General features: G+C 39.0%; 1 protein-coding gene across 1 annotated transcript in view; it reads left to right on the top strand.

Annotated features, from left to right (window-relative positions):
• fhl3a (four and a half LIM domains 3a) overlaps positions 1-9823 on the top strand; it is a 36257-nt gene extending 26434 nt beyond the window's left edge. Inside the window, exons 2-6 of the mRNA XM_004551005.6 lie at positions 2901-3065; positions 4044-4218; positions 7216-7385; positions 7537-7723; positions 8345-9823. Coding sequence (XP_004551062.1) covers positions 2910-3065; positions 4044-4218; positions 7216-7385; positions 7537-7723; positions 8345-8496 — 840 coding nt within the window. The 5' untranslated portion in view covers positions 2901-2909 and the 3' untranslated portion in view covers positions 8497-9823. The remainder of the gene's footprint in view (positions 1-2900; positions 3066-4043; positions 4219-7215; positions 7386-7536; positions 7724-8344) is intronic.
• The last annotated feature ends 2721 nt before the right edge of the window (positions 9824-12544 follow it).

Here is a 12544-nt window from a genome sequence, read left to right as displayed (position 1 = left end):
TTCTGCTATCTTATAGCCTGATATACGAAAACAAGTCTGAAGGTCTGTTTGTAGCAAGTTTAAACCCAACTATAATTCTATAGTTGCGTTTTGATATGTGGTTGGAGCAAGAGCAATTATTGCAAGTTCATCCTTGGCATAGTATGAATTTGCAATTCATTTTACAGAAATTTATTAGATTTTATCTTTTGGGGTGACTGAGAGTTTGGTTGATAATGGTACTAGAAACTAAGGGCAAAACATTAGAGACCCCTGTGTCTCAAATGTTTTTGAGAGAGTTTTAAGATGACAGTTGACTGTCAGCTCTCAAACAATACCATTTTTAAACTTAACTCGTACAAGTTTATTCTAAATATGACTGTGACATTCCTGCAGAATCAACTTCACCGACCCCGCTGCTGAAACGAATGTTGCTTTGAAAATCTAGAGAATGGTATGCATCGTTGTCTGCCTAAAGTCTCTTTCTGAAGAAGCACTATATTTGAACTTTCGGCAATAATTTTGGGCCTATGTCGATTCAGTGGCGATTTTCCTGAAAAGCCCACACTTTTCCCAGGGGAATGAGTTCAGTCACACTTCTGGTATTTTTGAACATTATTAACCCAGAGTGGGGCTTTTAGTCACTTGGTACTGTACACAAAGGCAATGGAACTCTGCCAGAAAGCTAGTATATACAGTAGTAGATACACAGCCCTCTCCCTGTGAGAACTGACTTTCAGAGTAGAGTTCACTGCGGCTGTCTCACCATCTTCTCTTCTCTTCTCTTCTCTTCTCTTCTCTTCTCTTCTCTTCTCTTCTCTTCTCTTCTCTTCTCTTCTCTTCTCTTCTCTTCTCTTTTGATTAGTGGCCAACAATTTCTGCATGCAGTCACGTCTTAAGCCATCACTGCAGGGTCAGTGCACTGACGTCATGCCCCTCTCTGTGAGAGTCTGTGCTGTTAGAACTTCATTTTAGGCTTTGGATTGGTATTTGAAGTAAATCACTTCACTGTAACACTAAAAGTCCTGGGAGTAAAAAAAAACAGCCTTTGTTCTGATTCTTGAAGTATTACATGCAATATATTTGTACTTGGTTCTGGAAAATTTTGCAATTACTTCTAATGTTCATCTGTGCTCCACTGAGTTCTTTGGATACTTAACCCTAAACTAGTTTTTAGACAGGGAAACTAGACAAACCTAAAAAAAAAAAAGGCAGACTGTTTAGTACTCTTTAAGGAATCGAAGTGTAAACATCTCACTTCTCTACTTTAACAACTTCTATATACTTTATTATCATAATGGACAGATCATGTATGAATATGAAACAGGCAATAAATACGTGTGTGATTTGCTGTGGAAATTTAATCTGATATCAGACGTCATAGCACTGACTCTCTGGCTTTGTGAGTCATGCCTCATCCCGTACCTTTGCCTGGAAAGCAGTGCCAGGTATGTTAACGTGACGTGCAGATAATATTAAGGTCGCAGTGCTGCTTTTGAGCTTTATACTTTGCTGATCTAATCCTGACGTTGTAGTTATGTGGGCCAATGGCAGCCGTTTCTTAGATGGATGGTGTATCAAATGTACATAAATATAGTGTTAAAACACAACAGAACCACAGCTGCTTATTCTGATCTTTTCGCATAAGCCCCAGAATTTAAGACATTCAGTCATTAAATTAGAGTGACATGGCAGTGTAGTGATGTGCGCCCGTTCATACACATGTCCAAAGCGGCAGAGACGGTTGAAACTTGAGAGGCTGAGACTATTTTTTTCTTTGATGGTGGATCCTGTGTGACTTGGCTTTGTTCTTTTTTTCCCCCTTTGGTACAAAAAATGTCAGTATGTGTACTTACACGCCTCCTTTGGGATTTGTGTGTAATATGCTTGTGTGCATGCAGCCGTGGGTGTTTTTCTAAGGGTGTGGGTGTAAGACAGGCAGCAATGGAGCAGTTTAAAGTTTGATTGATTGTCTTATCAACGATGATTGTTGTTACTGGGTGGTGGGAATGAATAGCCAGCACTAGAGCCTGCCAGAGGGCGGTATAGCTTATCACTGGGCTTTTCTCCAGCCATGTTGTAATGTTTTGGCAACCTGATACTGTTACCATAATGCTCACACAATGTTGTTCTGTCACTTTGTTGTTCACTCAGTCATGATCAAGGGTGCTTTCGTACAACGGAAACCATATTCATAGACAGTTACTGCCTATTATCTATAAGGCACACACTGTAGCTGCATCTTGTCCTGCAAGGAAGCCACTTGCTGAGCAGTTGTGTTCAGACATACACACACAAACACACTTTCAAACGCTTGACCAGATTTCTGTATCTGTTGGTGGTCCATGCTATATACAAAAAAAAAACCTTGCATCATAAATATTTACACGCACGTGGATTTCATGTGATGTGCGCAGATATACTACGTCTTTCTGTCATAATCGCAGCAGAGGTTGTTCAGTTTGGCGTTTTACTCGTTAGCTTGCGCTTCATAGAAACAGGAAGGTGTTTTACTCAAAGACAGCAAGTGACAGCTCCCTCTTTTGCCCCCTTCCCTCTGCACCTACCACACACTTTCATCACACAGTAATAAAACGTTAAAAGGCATTTTGAACTGCTCTAACTCCCTCCCTCACTCCTTTCCCTGCGTCTCTTTCCACTTGCTCCCACTTGCGCTGTGTATTTTGTTTGAGCTCAGCTCCATTGCTGGTACAAGCTGAAGTATTTACAGCATAAATATTGGCAGTGAAAGTCTACACTGATGTTCGGCTGCTGTGATGGAAAAGGTGATTGAATCATTCTTGAGCACGCTCCCTCCTTGTTCCCTTCTCTTGTGATTTTATTGTTTGTTCTCACTTTTGCTTTTTAGCATTTTACTTTAGAATCATTGATGACCTGAATGCATCTTTTCTCTATTTTAGGAAATTACGATGACTGACCGATTTGACTGTGACAATTGCAAAGAATCGCTGTATGGCCGCAAGTACATCCAGTCCAATGACAGCCCCTACTGCATCCCCTGCTATGACACCTTGTTCTCGAACACATGTGACGAGTGCAAAGAACTGATTGGCCATGACGCAAGGGTAAGGCATCCATTTCAACGTGACCCAACATGCAATCAGCTATGTGCTCGACAACAAGAGTAACAAGTGAAATATTTTTTTAGATTTGCAGTTGAAAAGCATTCGATAGTTGTTATAAAAAGATAAAAACATGATTGTATATATAGGATTTCCTTATGTAATAAACTACTAATAATGATCTACCTCTTTCCACAGTGTGGACTTTGTATTAACTGTTTAAACAAAGATAAATCACACAAAAGAACTACTCCAATGAGCTTTATGCCATTTTTACAGTGTTTGGACATGGCTTTGAATGGCTAAAACAGAAGTTATGTCATGTTAATGATGCATAATTCATAGTAAACGAGGCGTGATCTATATATTTTGCGTAGCAAGACATTGTAGAGGCTAATTTAACAAGCAATTATGCAGGTAATTTCCACAGAAGTCCATAAATGCCAACTAACTAATTTTGAGATAGTAAAAATGCAGCATTAGGCAATGTCTATTTCTTCCCCACAATCAAGTTAAAATGTAATCCTCCCTCAGTGGAAAACACTAATATGAAGTGGATCAGCTAAAGCCAATATGGTCCATAATGGAGTCAAATAAGTGGAGTTATGACACAGTGCTTGATAGTTTACTTAGCTAAAACATTCCATTCAGTTATCAACACCCTTAAGAGGGGTAAATGAAAAATAAAGCCAGCATTTTCCTGGCTTAAAGCCCTGTATACAATGAATTCACTCCACATGCCTGACCAATAAAATCACAGTCATGCACATGTGCAACCTACTTGTCACTGCATATACAGACATTTGACCTAGCCCAGGACTAAACTCCTCAATGCTCATGCTATAAACACAAATTATTTTTTAGTATTTTTGTTATCCCCTTAGTTTATATGCCTGGAAATGTCACTTCATTTCTTGGACACATTTGTAAGTGTATGAAATGACTTTCAGTGTCCTTGCCTTTTCTTTGCTCTGCTGCCAGGAACTCTTTTATGAAGACCGGCATTACCATGAGCACTGCTTCCGTTGCTTCCGCTGCGATCGCTCTCTGGCAGATGAACCCTTCACTAGCCAGGATGATGCACTGCTCTGCAATGACTGCTACTGTAATGAATTCTCCTCCAAGTGTGTAGCCTGTGACAAGATTGTCATGCCAGGTATGTGTGGATGCTGCAATGTTTCTGTGCAAAGGGACTTTGAAGATGAAATGTGCATTATAGTCTTTTTTCTAAATTTTGTTTGTAACAGTTTACAGTTTTTATTTTTTGTGTCTGTATGAAGTATGCTTCCAGTGGCATTTAGAAAAGTAAAGTTGTGGGGCATTTTGAAACATGAGCCGAGCCATAAGATGAAATTCAATAAAATAGAAAAACATTGTCATAAAATATGATACCTTACTAACCCCCTCCTCCTTGTCCCTCCTTTTATTTTTATGTATTCCACTTGTTTCAAATTGAAAAGTTAAAATATAGGCACATCATTTTAAAAGAACTGTAAGATGGTAAACTCCAGAAAGCAGGGTCAAATGAAAAGTGTAAAGTCAAAATTATAGAAAAAGGCGAAACAGGATGGATTTAGAAAAAAGGATGACCAATGATAAAGAGGCAAAGACGAGGCTTGAATAGTCTGCTTGTATTGACATGTTTAAACTAGATCCCAATGGCTGACAGACTGGAAGTAAACTGATCATATCAGTAGAGAAAGCTGCAAATTCCAGTCCCCGGTACTATCTTTATCAGCCCTCATAATCTACAAATAATTCAAGGAAGACTTTGGCTTCCCCCAATTACTCCTCTTTTTTATTCAGTATTATGTAAGACAAATTTACAGGGACACTTACTTCATCCTGTTTCATTTTTGTGCGTCCAGTTGCCATCATTTGTCATCAAATAACATAAACACCTGTAAAAAACAGAAGCATACTTATCATTGTGTAATAGCTGAATGATAGCCTTAGTGCTAGCGACTTGAGGAGAAAAGCACAGTTTACACTGAATCAGTATAAAGATTCCACAGAAACTGTTTTGGTTATCAAGATTGTTCTGATAAAAGTACTGAAATTATTCCATTGCCAAAGATCATCAACCAGATGTTGTTGTGCAGTCGCAGACAATGGTCCTCTTCTTCACTTCTGAAAATCATTTAGCGTTTCTGTTGTTGTGGCGACTGAAGTCTTGCATAAGTTCTTTTCTATTTTTCAGACAGACAAAACATACAAGATATGTTCTGCTTCACCTAAAAAAACACCAAAAAGTTTAAGTGATTTAACTTTTACCTAAGCTAACTGATATCATTTTGAGTTTTTGGTCTCTGGCTATAAACTCAGACACCAAATAGTATTTCCAGTAGACGAGCTTGGAGTTTTCAAGCCTGAAGAGCAGTGCATCAGGTCAGGCACACTGGGAAATTTTCCCATAAGATCAGACTGAGAGTGCCCAGTTCTACTGTCTTAAAATGGGATTCATGGTACTGTATTTGTGCTCATTTGCGTGAGTATTCGTTTATCTCTACAGAGATGCGCTGATGCGCAGTCCTCAAAACGACAACAGTGCATGGCTCAGCAAAGATGATGCTGTGTGTAGATCGAATGCTGATTGGTTGAAAAGTGGAGCTGGGCAGGAAAGGGAGCATTCACTGCAAAGGGGAGACAGAAGCATGAAAAAAGAACAAAATAATACCAAAGATCAAAACAGTAGCGTGAAAAAGCCCAGACACTGGCTGCAGTTGTTTTGTTTTGAATGCTTGGTTTCACTTTAACTCTTTGCATGTTATAACATCAATCTTCTCCATGGCTGGCTGAAGGATCAACAGCATCACAAGAACAGCCCACAGACTGGTTCTTCCACACATTTTTGACTCTGCCACCTGGTGACAGTAATCAGTTACAGCATATAGATGACAGTCTGCAAAATTGTGCAAAGGCTCTGCACAGCCATGCCAGTCCTTTGAGACGTCTGAGCAAGGACGTTATGTGCAAATGAACTACAGCACACACAACTGTCCTACAAGGGCACAATCTTCACTCACCTCTCACCCTACTCACCACTTTTAGTTACTTGCAACTTGAAGGGTCGCTGTTTTGACAGGCTGGAGGAAATCCAGTGTGTATCACAAATCTACGCCTGTGACTAGTCAAAACAGAGCTTCAAGCGAGTGATCAAAACGTAGCAGTGTATGGCTCAAGGACACGACCTTGAATGAAACGTTAACCAAATTGAAATCCTTTTATCCCTGTGCTGTAAGTGAAAGTTTTTGATTGCATCTCACATATATGGGAAATCCATTTATGGAAGTGTACTGTAAACGTGTACTGTAATAAGCAGAGTACACAGTAGTTTTGTGGTGTAAGATCAAGAGGGCCTGTAGAGTCAAGAGACTATTTAAAGAATACTGACTTTAGACTACATGCAGAAAGCATTCTTTAGAAATTCGGCTTTCTGTGCAGAGATTTCGTGCTTTGTTATAAACTTACTGCCTGTTTATAACGTTTTTAAAGCTTATTGCTATTCTTTTGAAATGCTTTCTCTTCTAAAAAAAAAAGAAAGAAAAACAGAATTCTATTTTAGCATGTTCACTTTTATTGTTTTTGTCAAATAGGCATGTCTATCAGTTAATATTATGCTTCTTGAGCCACAGTTATTAATGTCAGTTTCTAATCTGGAAAGATTTTGCTGGGGATTTCAGTGTTTTTGATTAGAGATCACAACAGCACATATACCCTAAGGCGAGGAAACGTTAGCAGTAATGCAAGATGTCAGCCCAACACAAACCACTGCGTCACTGTAGAATAAACCAACCAGTATAATAAAAATCTCAACAGCTGTGGAATACAAGATGGATTGGTTGAGGACACAGAGGGGGAAATGGCATTATCCCTTTTCTTTTAAGGCCTGCCACCAGTTTCCAGTTGTAGGAGAGAAGTATGGGGGCTGTGGTATTATGATGAAAAATAAATCTTAGTGAAACAAAATGGATTTATATGTCTTCATGCAATTCAACTGTTTTATTTCCTATTTTAATAAAACCACAAAAAATACCAAAATGATCGTAACTATCCTATAAAGACGTGTAGATGATGCAAGCTTAGCACTTTTATATTCATTCTTTCCATCATTCATTTTCTGTCTCTTGTTTCCATTCTTCTGTTACTGTAGGCACAAGAAAACTCGAGTATGCAGGTTCGACTTGGCATGAGGGCTGTTTCATCTGTCACAGCTGTTCACAGCCGATTGGCTCAAAGTCCTTCATTCCTGACAAGGATGAGCACTACTGTGTGGCCTGCTACGAGGACAAGTTTGCTCCACGTTGCACACGCTGTAAAAAGGTCAGCAAAGCTGCCACATTGTTATAAAGACTTATTACAGTTTGAGAAACTGGTAAACTGCCACACTTCAAAAAATGAGTTAAAAATTAGTTGTATTAAATCTCTGCAGTAGTGTGACAGATTTCCACATGACCCTTGATCTTTTTTTAAGACTCTGACCAAAGGTGGAGTGACCTATCGTGATGAGCCGTGGCATAAGGAGTGTTTTGTGTGCACCAGCTGTAAGACCCAGCTGGCAGGTCAGCACTTCACCTCCCGGGATGACAGCCCTTACTGCCTCAAGTGCTTTGGAAACCTGTACGCCAAGAAGTGTGAGGCCTGCAGCAAACCCATCACAGGCAAGAATGCATCACGGTGTATACATCACTATCTTGATTTGTGAATATACTTGTAGTGCTACCTTTATACACTACATACATTGAATTTCAGTATGGTATGGAAGACTGCTTGGACCACAGAGGGTAGATACAGAGAATTTATGGCAAAAAATAGTGTTGAATGCATTGAAGACCTGAAACTAATCACTAACTTATGAAGACGTTTAACATTTATTCCCTCAGATATACAAAAAAATACAATTTCAAATATTAAAAAATATATATTTATATAAATTTATATAGTAAATAATAGCGAAAAACATGAACTTTTCTATCATGTAATTTTTTTATCTATTACCTAACTACCCTGCTGTAGTATAAATGACCATTGGTCTGGTGATGAAACTTTTGAAAACAGTAAAAAATTCAAAATGTATCCACTCGTCGTTAACATTTCTGAAAGCCTTCCTAACCCTGGGCCATATTGGAGTCTTTGCCTGGCCGATGCTGTCCACCGGGCCTTATGTTTGACACCCCTGTTATAGACAAAAAAAATGTCAGGATAATTTAGTGTCAAAAAACTGATATTTTATTTTCAAGTATCAACTTTCAGCAGTCAATTTGTTTTTCCTTGCTCTTCAGGCTTTGGAGGAGGAAAGTACATCTCATTTGAAGATCGTCAGTGGCATCAGCCGTGTTTCACCTGCTCGCAGTGCTCTGTTTCGCTTGTTGGTGCTGGGTTTTTCCCTGATGGCGACAGAATCTTATGCCGTGACTGCCACACCAGCCTATAGAGCATTCATTTCCTAAAATCCCACCTTTCCCTCAACTTACTCTTTATTATGGCAAGAACCCTGAGTAATTACCAAGACAGGAAACACAGGCTAACACATACTGCCTCAGGTCAATTTCTTTATATAAGACATCAGTTACTCAATGTCCCGTCTATGTCAGATTCTAATCTAAAAGCTGGTGTCCAAAATCCTGTTTTGATGCTGCATTGTTTGCATGAACCCTCACAAAGTTAAAAAAAAATTTTAAATAGATTTTGTTCATGGAGTGCCTTATTATTATAAGTGCGAATTGCTTGTAACTGTGTAAAACATTTTTTTCCATCAATAATGTAACTTCAGGTAGAAATCATACTCTGAAGAAAAGACACCAAACACTGATACAGTATAGTAGATGAAACTTGCAGTCAATATTTTAAAAGTGTAATGGAGTTACTGTTTTAATGCTCTTATAACTGCAGTTTTATGCATTTTGAATGTTTCCTTTCCTCACGTGTCAGTTGCCTTTCTCTATTGTATGTCTTTCTTTGTTCAACTTAACAATTTACTGTATATAATGATCCAGAAAGAGGTGGGACATTTTAAAGAATTAGACATTTTTTTGTAAATGGTAAAATACGAATGAGAGAACATGAAAAGCTGAGCATATGTTTATTATTGTAGTCGGTTCTTATTATTCACTCCAAATTATTTGCACTTTGGGTAAGATATGTACGTGCACATAAAAACATTCACTTTGCCTCCCTGTAGCTGTTACTTGCTGTTATGAGGACAAGGCACAAGAAATACAGAGCATTTTTTGTCTTGTATCTGCTTATATTGAGCTTTGCAATGACACTTTTTACATAACATTTTATCTTATTTCCTTTTTTAGTTGTTTTAATAATTCTTTATATATATATATATATATATATATATATATATATATATATATATATATATATATATATATCATTCTACAAAGAGCCAGCATTAATAACCTAAAAGAAGCTGAAACATCAACATTACTGTTGTGTGTGGCAGGCTGTGGCAGCCTGCCGTGATTGGCCACACTAATTATTTTGTTTCTGTTGAAGCTGTTATTGTTTGTTTTTTTCATTGTAAGTTTGTTTGATACACTTGTGAAAATTCTATTAAAAAATACCTTAATAATTTCATTATTTCAGCTTTGATGCTGGTGAGTCAGAGTTGGCAAATATACATTTTAAGATGGAGAATAGGCCATCAGGATTAAAACTATGAACATACCTGTAACTCAGATGAAAATTGATATGGCTGAATGCTTAGTTTTATTTTGAAGACTTGTTAAATAAATTCACACAGATTTTGATGTTTCTTAGCAGTTTTTATATTTTCTATGTTTATATTCTGTGCATCATTGTGGTCATTATGTATGAAGATTTCTGTGAACTTGTGTTTACTCTGTAAACCAGAAACCTCCCCACTTTGGCAAATGTCTTTCTAGGAAGAAAATATCTCTGTGTATGTGTGTGTGTAAAGTCAGGGGAATGAGTAGTCGAGCATGAAAGTGTGAGTGCGAGAAAATGGTAGAGACAAACCAGACGTAGGTAATAAAAGAGTGAAAAGTGTATGCCTTTAATTTTCTGATATTTTCAAAATATTTGTGTGTATGTGTGTGTGTGTAGGTGTGTGAATGTGTGTGTGCTCGCATGTGCGTGTGAAAAATGGAGCACGGGTGCAAATTTGTGTGTATGTCCCTGAATGGATATACATGCACCCGTGTTTATGCTGAGTCGACTGTTTCATTGCCTTGATGAAGCACAAATACACAGACCTCCAGATACACTCTCCTATCGGCGTTGGTGAAATGTCCTCCTCCCTGCCTCTGTTCCAGATTTTTTCACCAAAAAAGGAAATGGAAAACTCGTAGCTGCCTGGGGGAGGGCGGGTGCACTGGTGGTGGAAGTGGGAGAGTGTGGGAGACAGAGAGGAGGAGAGAAAGAGAGGGAAGATGTTCACATCTGGAGTTGCTCTATGGCACTTTCACTAGGGGGGTCAGCTCCGCTCAAAGCCCCCTTTGAATTTATTAGAAGAAGGAGGCAGGCGGGGAGGTGATGGCTAACAGGAAGGGTCAGAGGCAGACAGTTAACTGTATCATATGGCACACGATCCCAACAAGCAGTTTAATCATTCACAGTTATTGCTTGCAACAGAAGAAAAATGTGCTTATTCATATGAAAACCTGACTATAACTGCCCTTTACTGGGGGTCATTCTCTTTGTGGTTTTCAACAACAGAATGTTTTTTCCTTTCCTTTGACTCTGCCAGACGTGTTTGTGGCCACTGTCATTCAAAATGAAGTTTACCTCACAAACAAGTTCCTCAAAATCAGGACAGCTCAAAGAAGGCATGTCCTTGTTTGCCTTGAAGTGTGTAGACAGCAGCATTATTTGGGTTCCTACGTGATCAGTCACATAAAAATGATTATAATCACCATTTTGCTGTTAAACGTGTTTCAGTAAAACATCAACCCTTAAATAAACAGTTTGACTTGTAGGACCAGAATGCAGAAACAGGCAACAGTGATTACAGAGAGATGCCATGTTACAGGATTTGTGGATTTAAGGTCATATGTAATATAAACAGTTATCTATTTTAGCGCTTCATGCTTAAAGACGAAAATAACAGGAGAGGTGGAGGAAGATCTCAGCCTGGGTGTTTACTGTCTTATGTAGTCTGGAAGATGAGTGGATGGTGGGGTGGGTGCAGTTTTCTCTGTGGTGGGGTTGGGTGGACTGTCCCGGGCTCTGTGGGGCCGGGCGGCGCTGCTGCACTGGGCCCGGTCTGGATGGGCCTGGGCCCCCTTTCCCTGGCGGGTCGCGGAGTATGGGGGTGCCTACTGGGGTCAGCGGGGGAGCTGGCCCCAGGGAGGGGTCACTTGCCCCTCCCTTCCTTCCCTCCCCATCTCCAGCTGCCTCCCTCTTCCCGCTCCACCACAACCACCCACACATGCAGGGCCTTGGAGTAGGGGTATGTCACCAGGGTGCAGAGGAGGCTACCCCATTTTTTTTTCTCTGCCCGTTCTGTTGGTTTTTGTCTTTTGCCCTTCTCCCCCGTCCCTCTTCTCAGCTGTTTCTCTTTCCCTCTTTCTTTCTCCCCTTCTTTCCCCCAGTCAAGTCTGTCCCGTATTCAGTAAGTGAAAATAAAATAAACAATAAAAGGTGAATCAAATGGACCATTACGGCAAGGCTGGGATGGTCAGTTTGGTAAAGTAAATCCGTTGGGCATCTTTCTTTGCCTTTAGACAACAATTCTGAGGGCAAAAGAGCCAAACGGGACAGGCCCAAAAAAAAAAAAAAAAAAAAAAAAAAAAAAAAAAAAAAGACGAAAATAACATTCAAGTTCCCAGTGCAGAAACGTAATTTTTTACAGTAGGAATTAGAAAACATGACTATAAATGCTTAATGCTATACAAACTCTTTATCCATTATCAAGACATTCAAACAGACAGTGTTTAAAAAGTCCAGCATAGCATTCACAAGTTCTGCTGAAGGTTGCATGTAAAGGCTGCTTGTATGGCCTATAAAACACCAGTAAAAGGAGTGAGACTGGTAGAATCATATGGGCTAAGAACCCAAAGGTTTACAGAAAGTGAATGAAAAAGTCAAATAGGACTATCAACATTTTTAAATTACTGTTTTTAACCTCTTTTAAGGCCAAGGCACTTGTTTAAGATGCATTTTCTTAAATTCTCTTAGCTATTTGGTGTTGGCTGAGCCTGATACAAAACAGAAAACAGAAAAAACTGAACATCATCTCTGAACAGAAAGCATGTCTTCATGGGAACAGTGAGTTTATTTTACAGCACAATAAAGTCCCTTTAATTTAACCAAAGTTTAAAAAACTTTAATGAGCAGAACAAAGCAGAAAAGCCCAAATGTAATGTCCCCATATGAGGACTCATGGTCTCCTGAGGATACACGGACATCCTGCCTTAAAAACCAAATACGATTTGTGCAACTCTCAAAGGCTTTAATGTTTAAATGTTTGGATTAAATTAAACTGAGTTTAGAGTATTACATTATGATCA

This window comes from Maylandia zebra, linkage group LG11, assembly GCF_041146795.1.
Source record: "Maylandia zebra isolate NMK-2024a linkage group LG11, Mzebra_GT3a, whole genome shotgun sequence".
Lineage (NCBI taxonomy): Eukaryota > Metazoa > Chordata > Actinopteri > Cichliformes > Cichlidae > Maylandia > Maylandia zebra.
The sequence above is the reverse complement of the archived record's forward strand: the minus strand, read 5'-3'. Positions and strand labels throughout refer to the sequence as shown.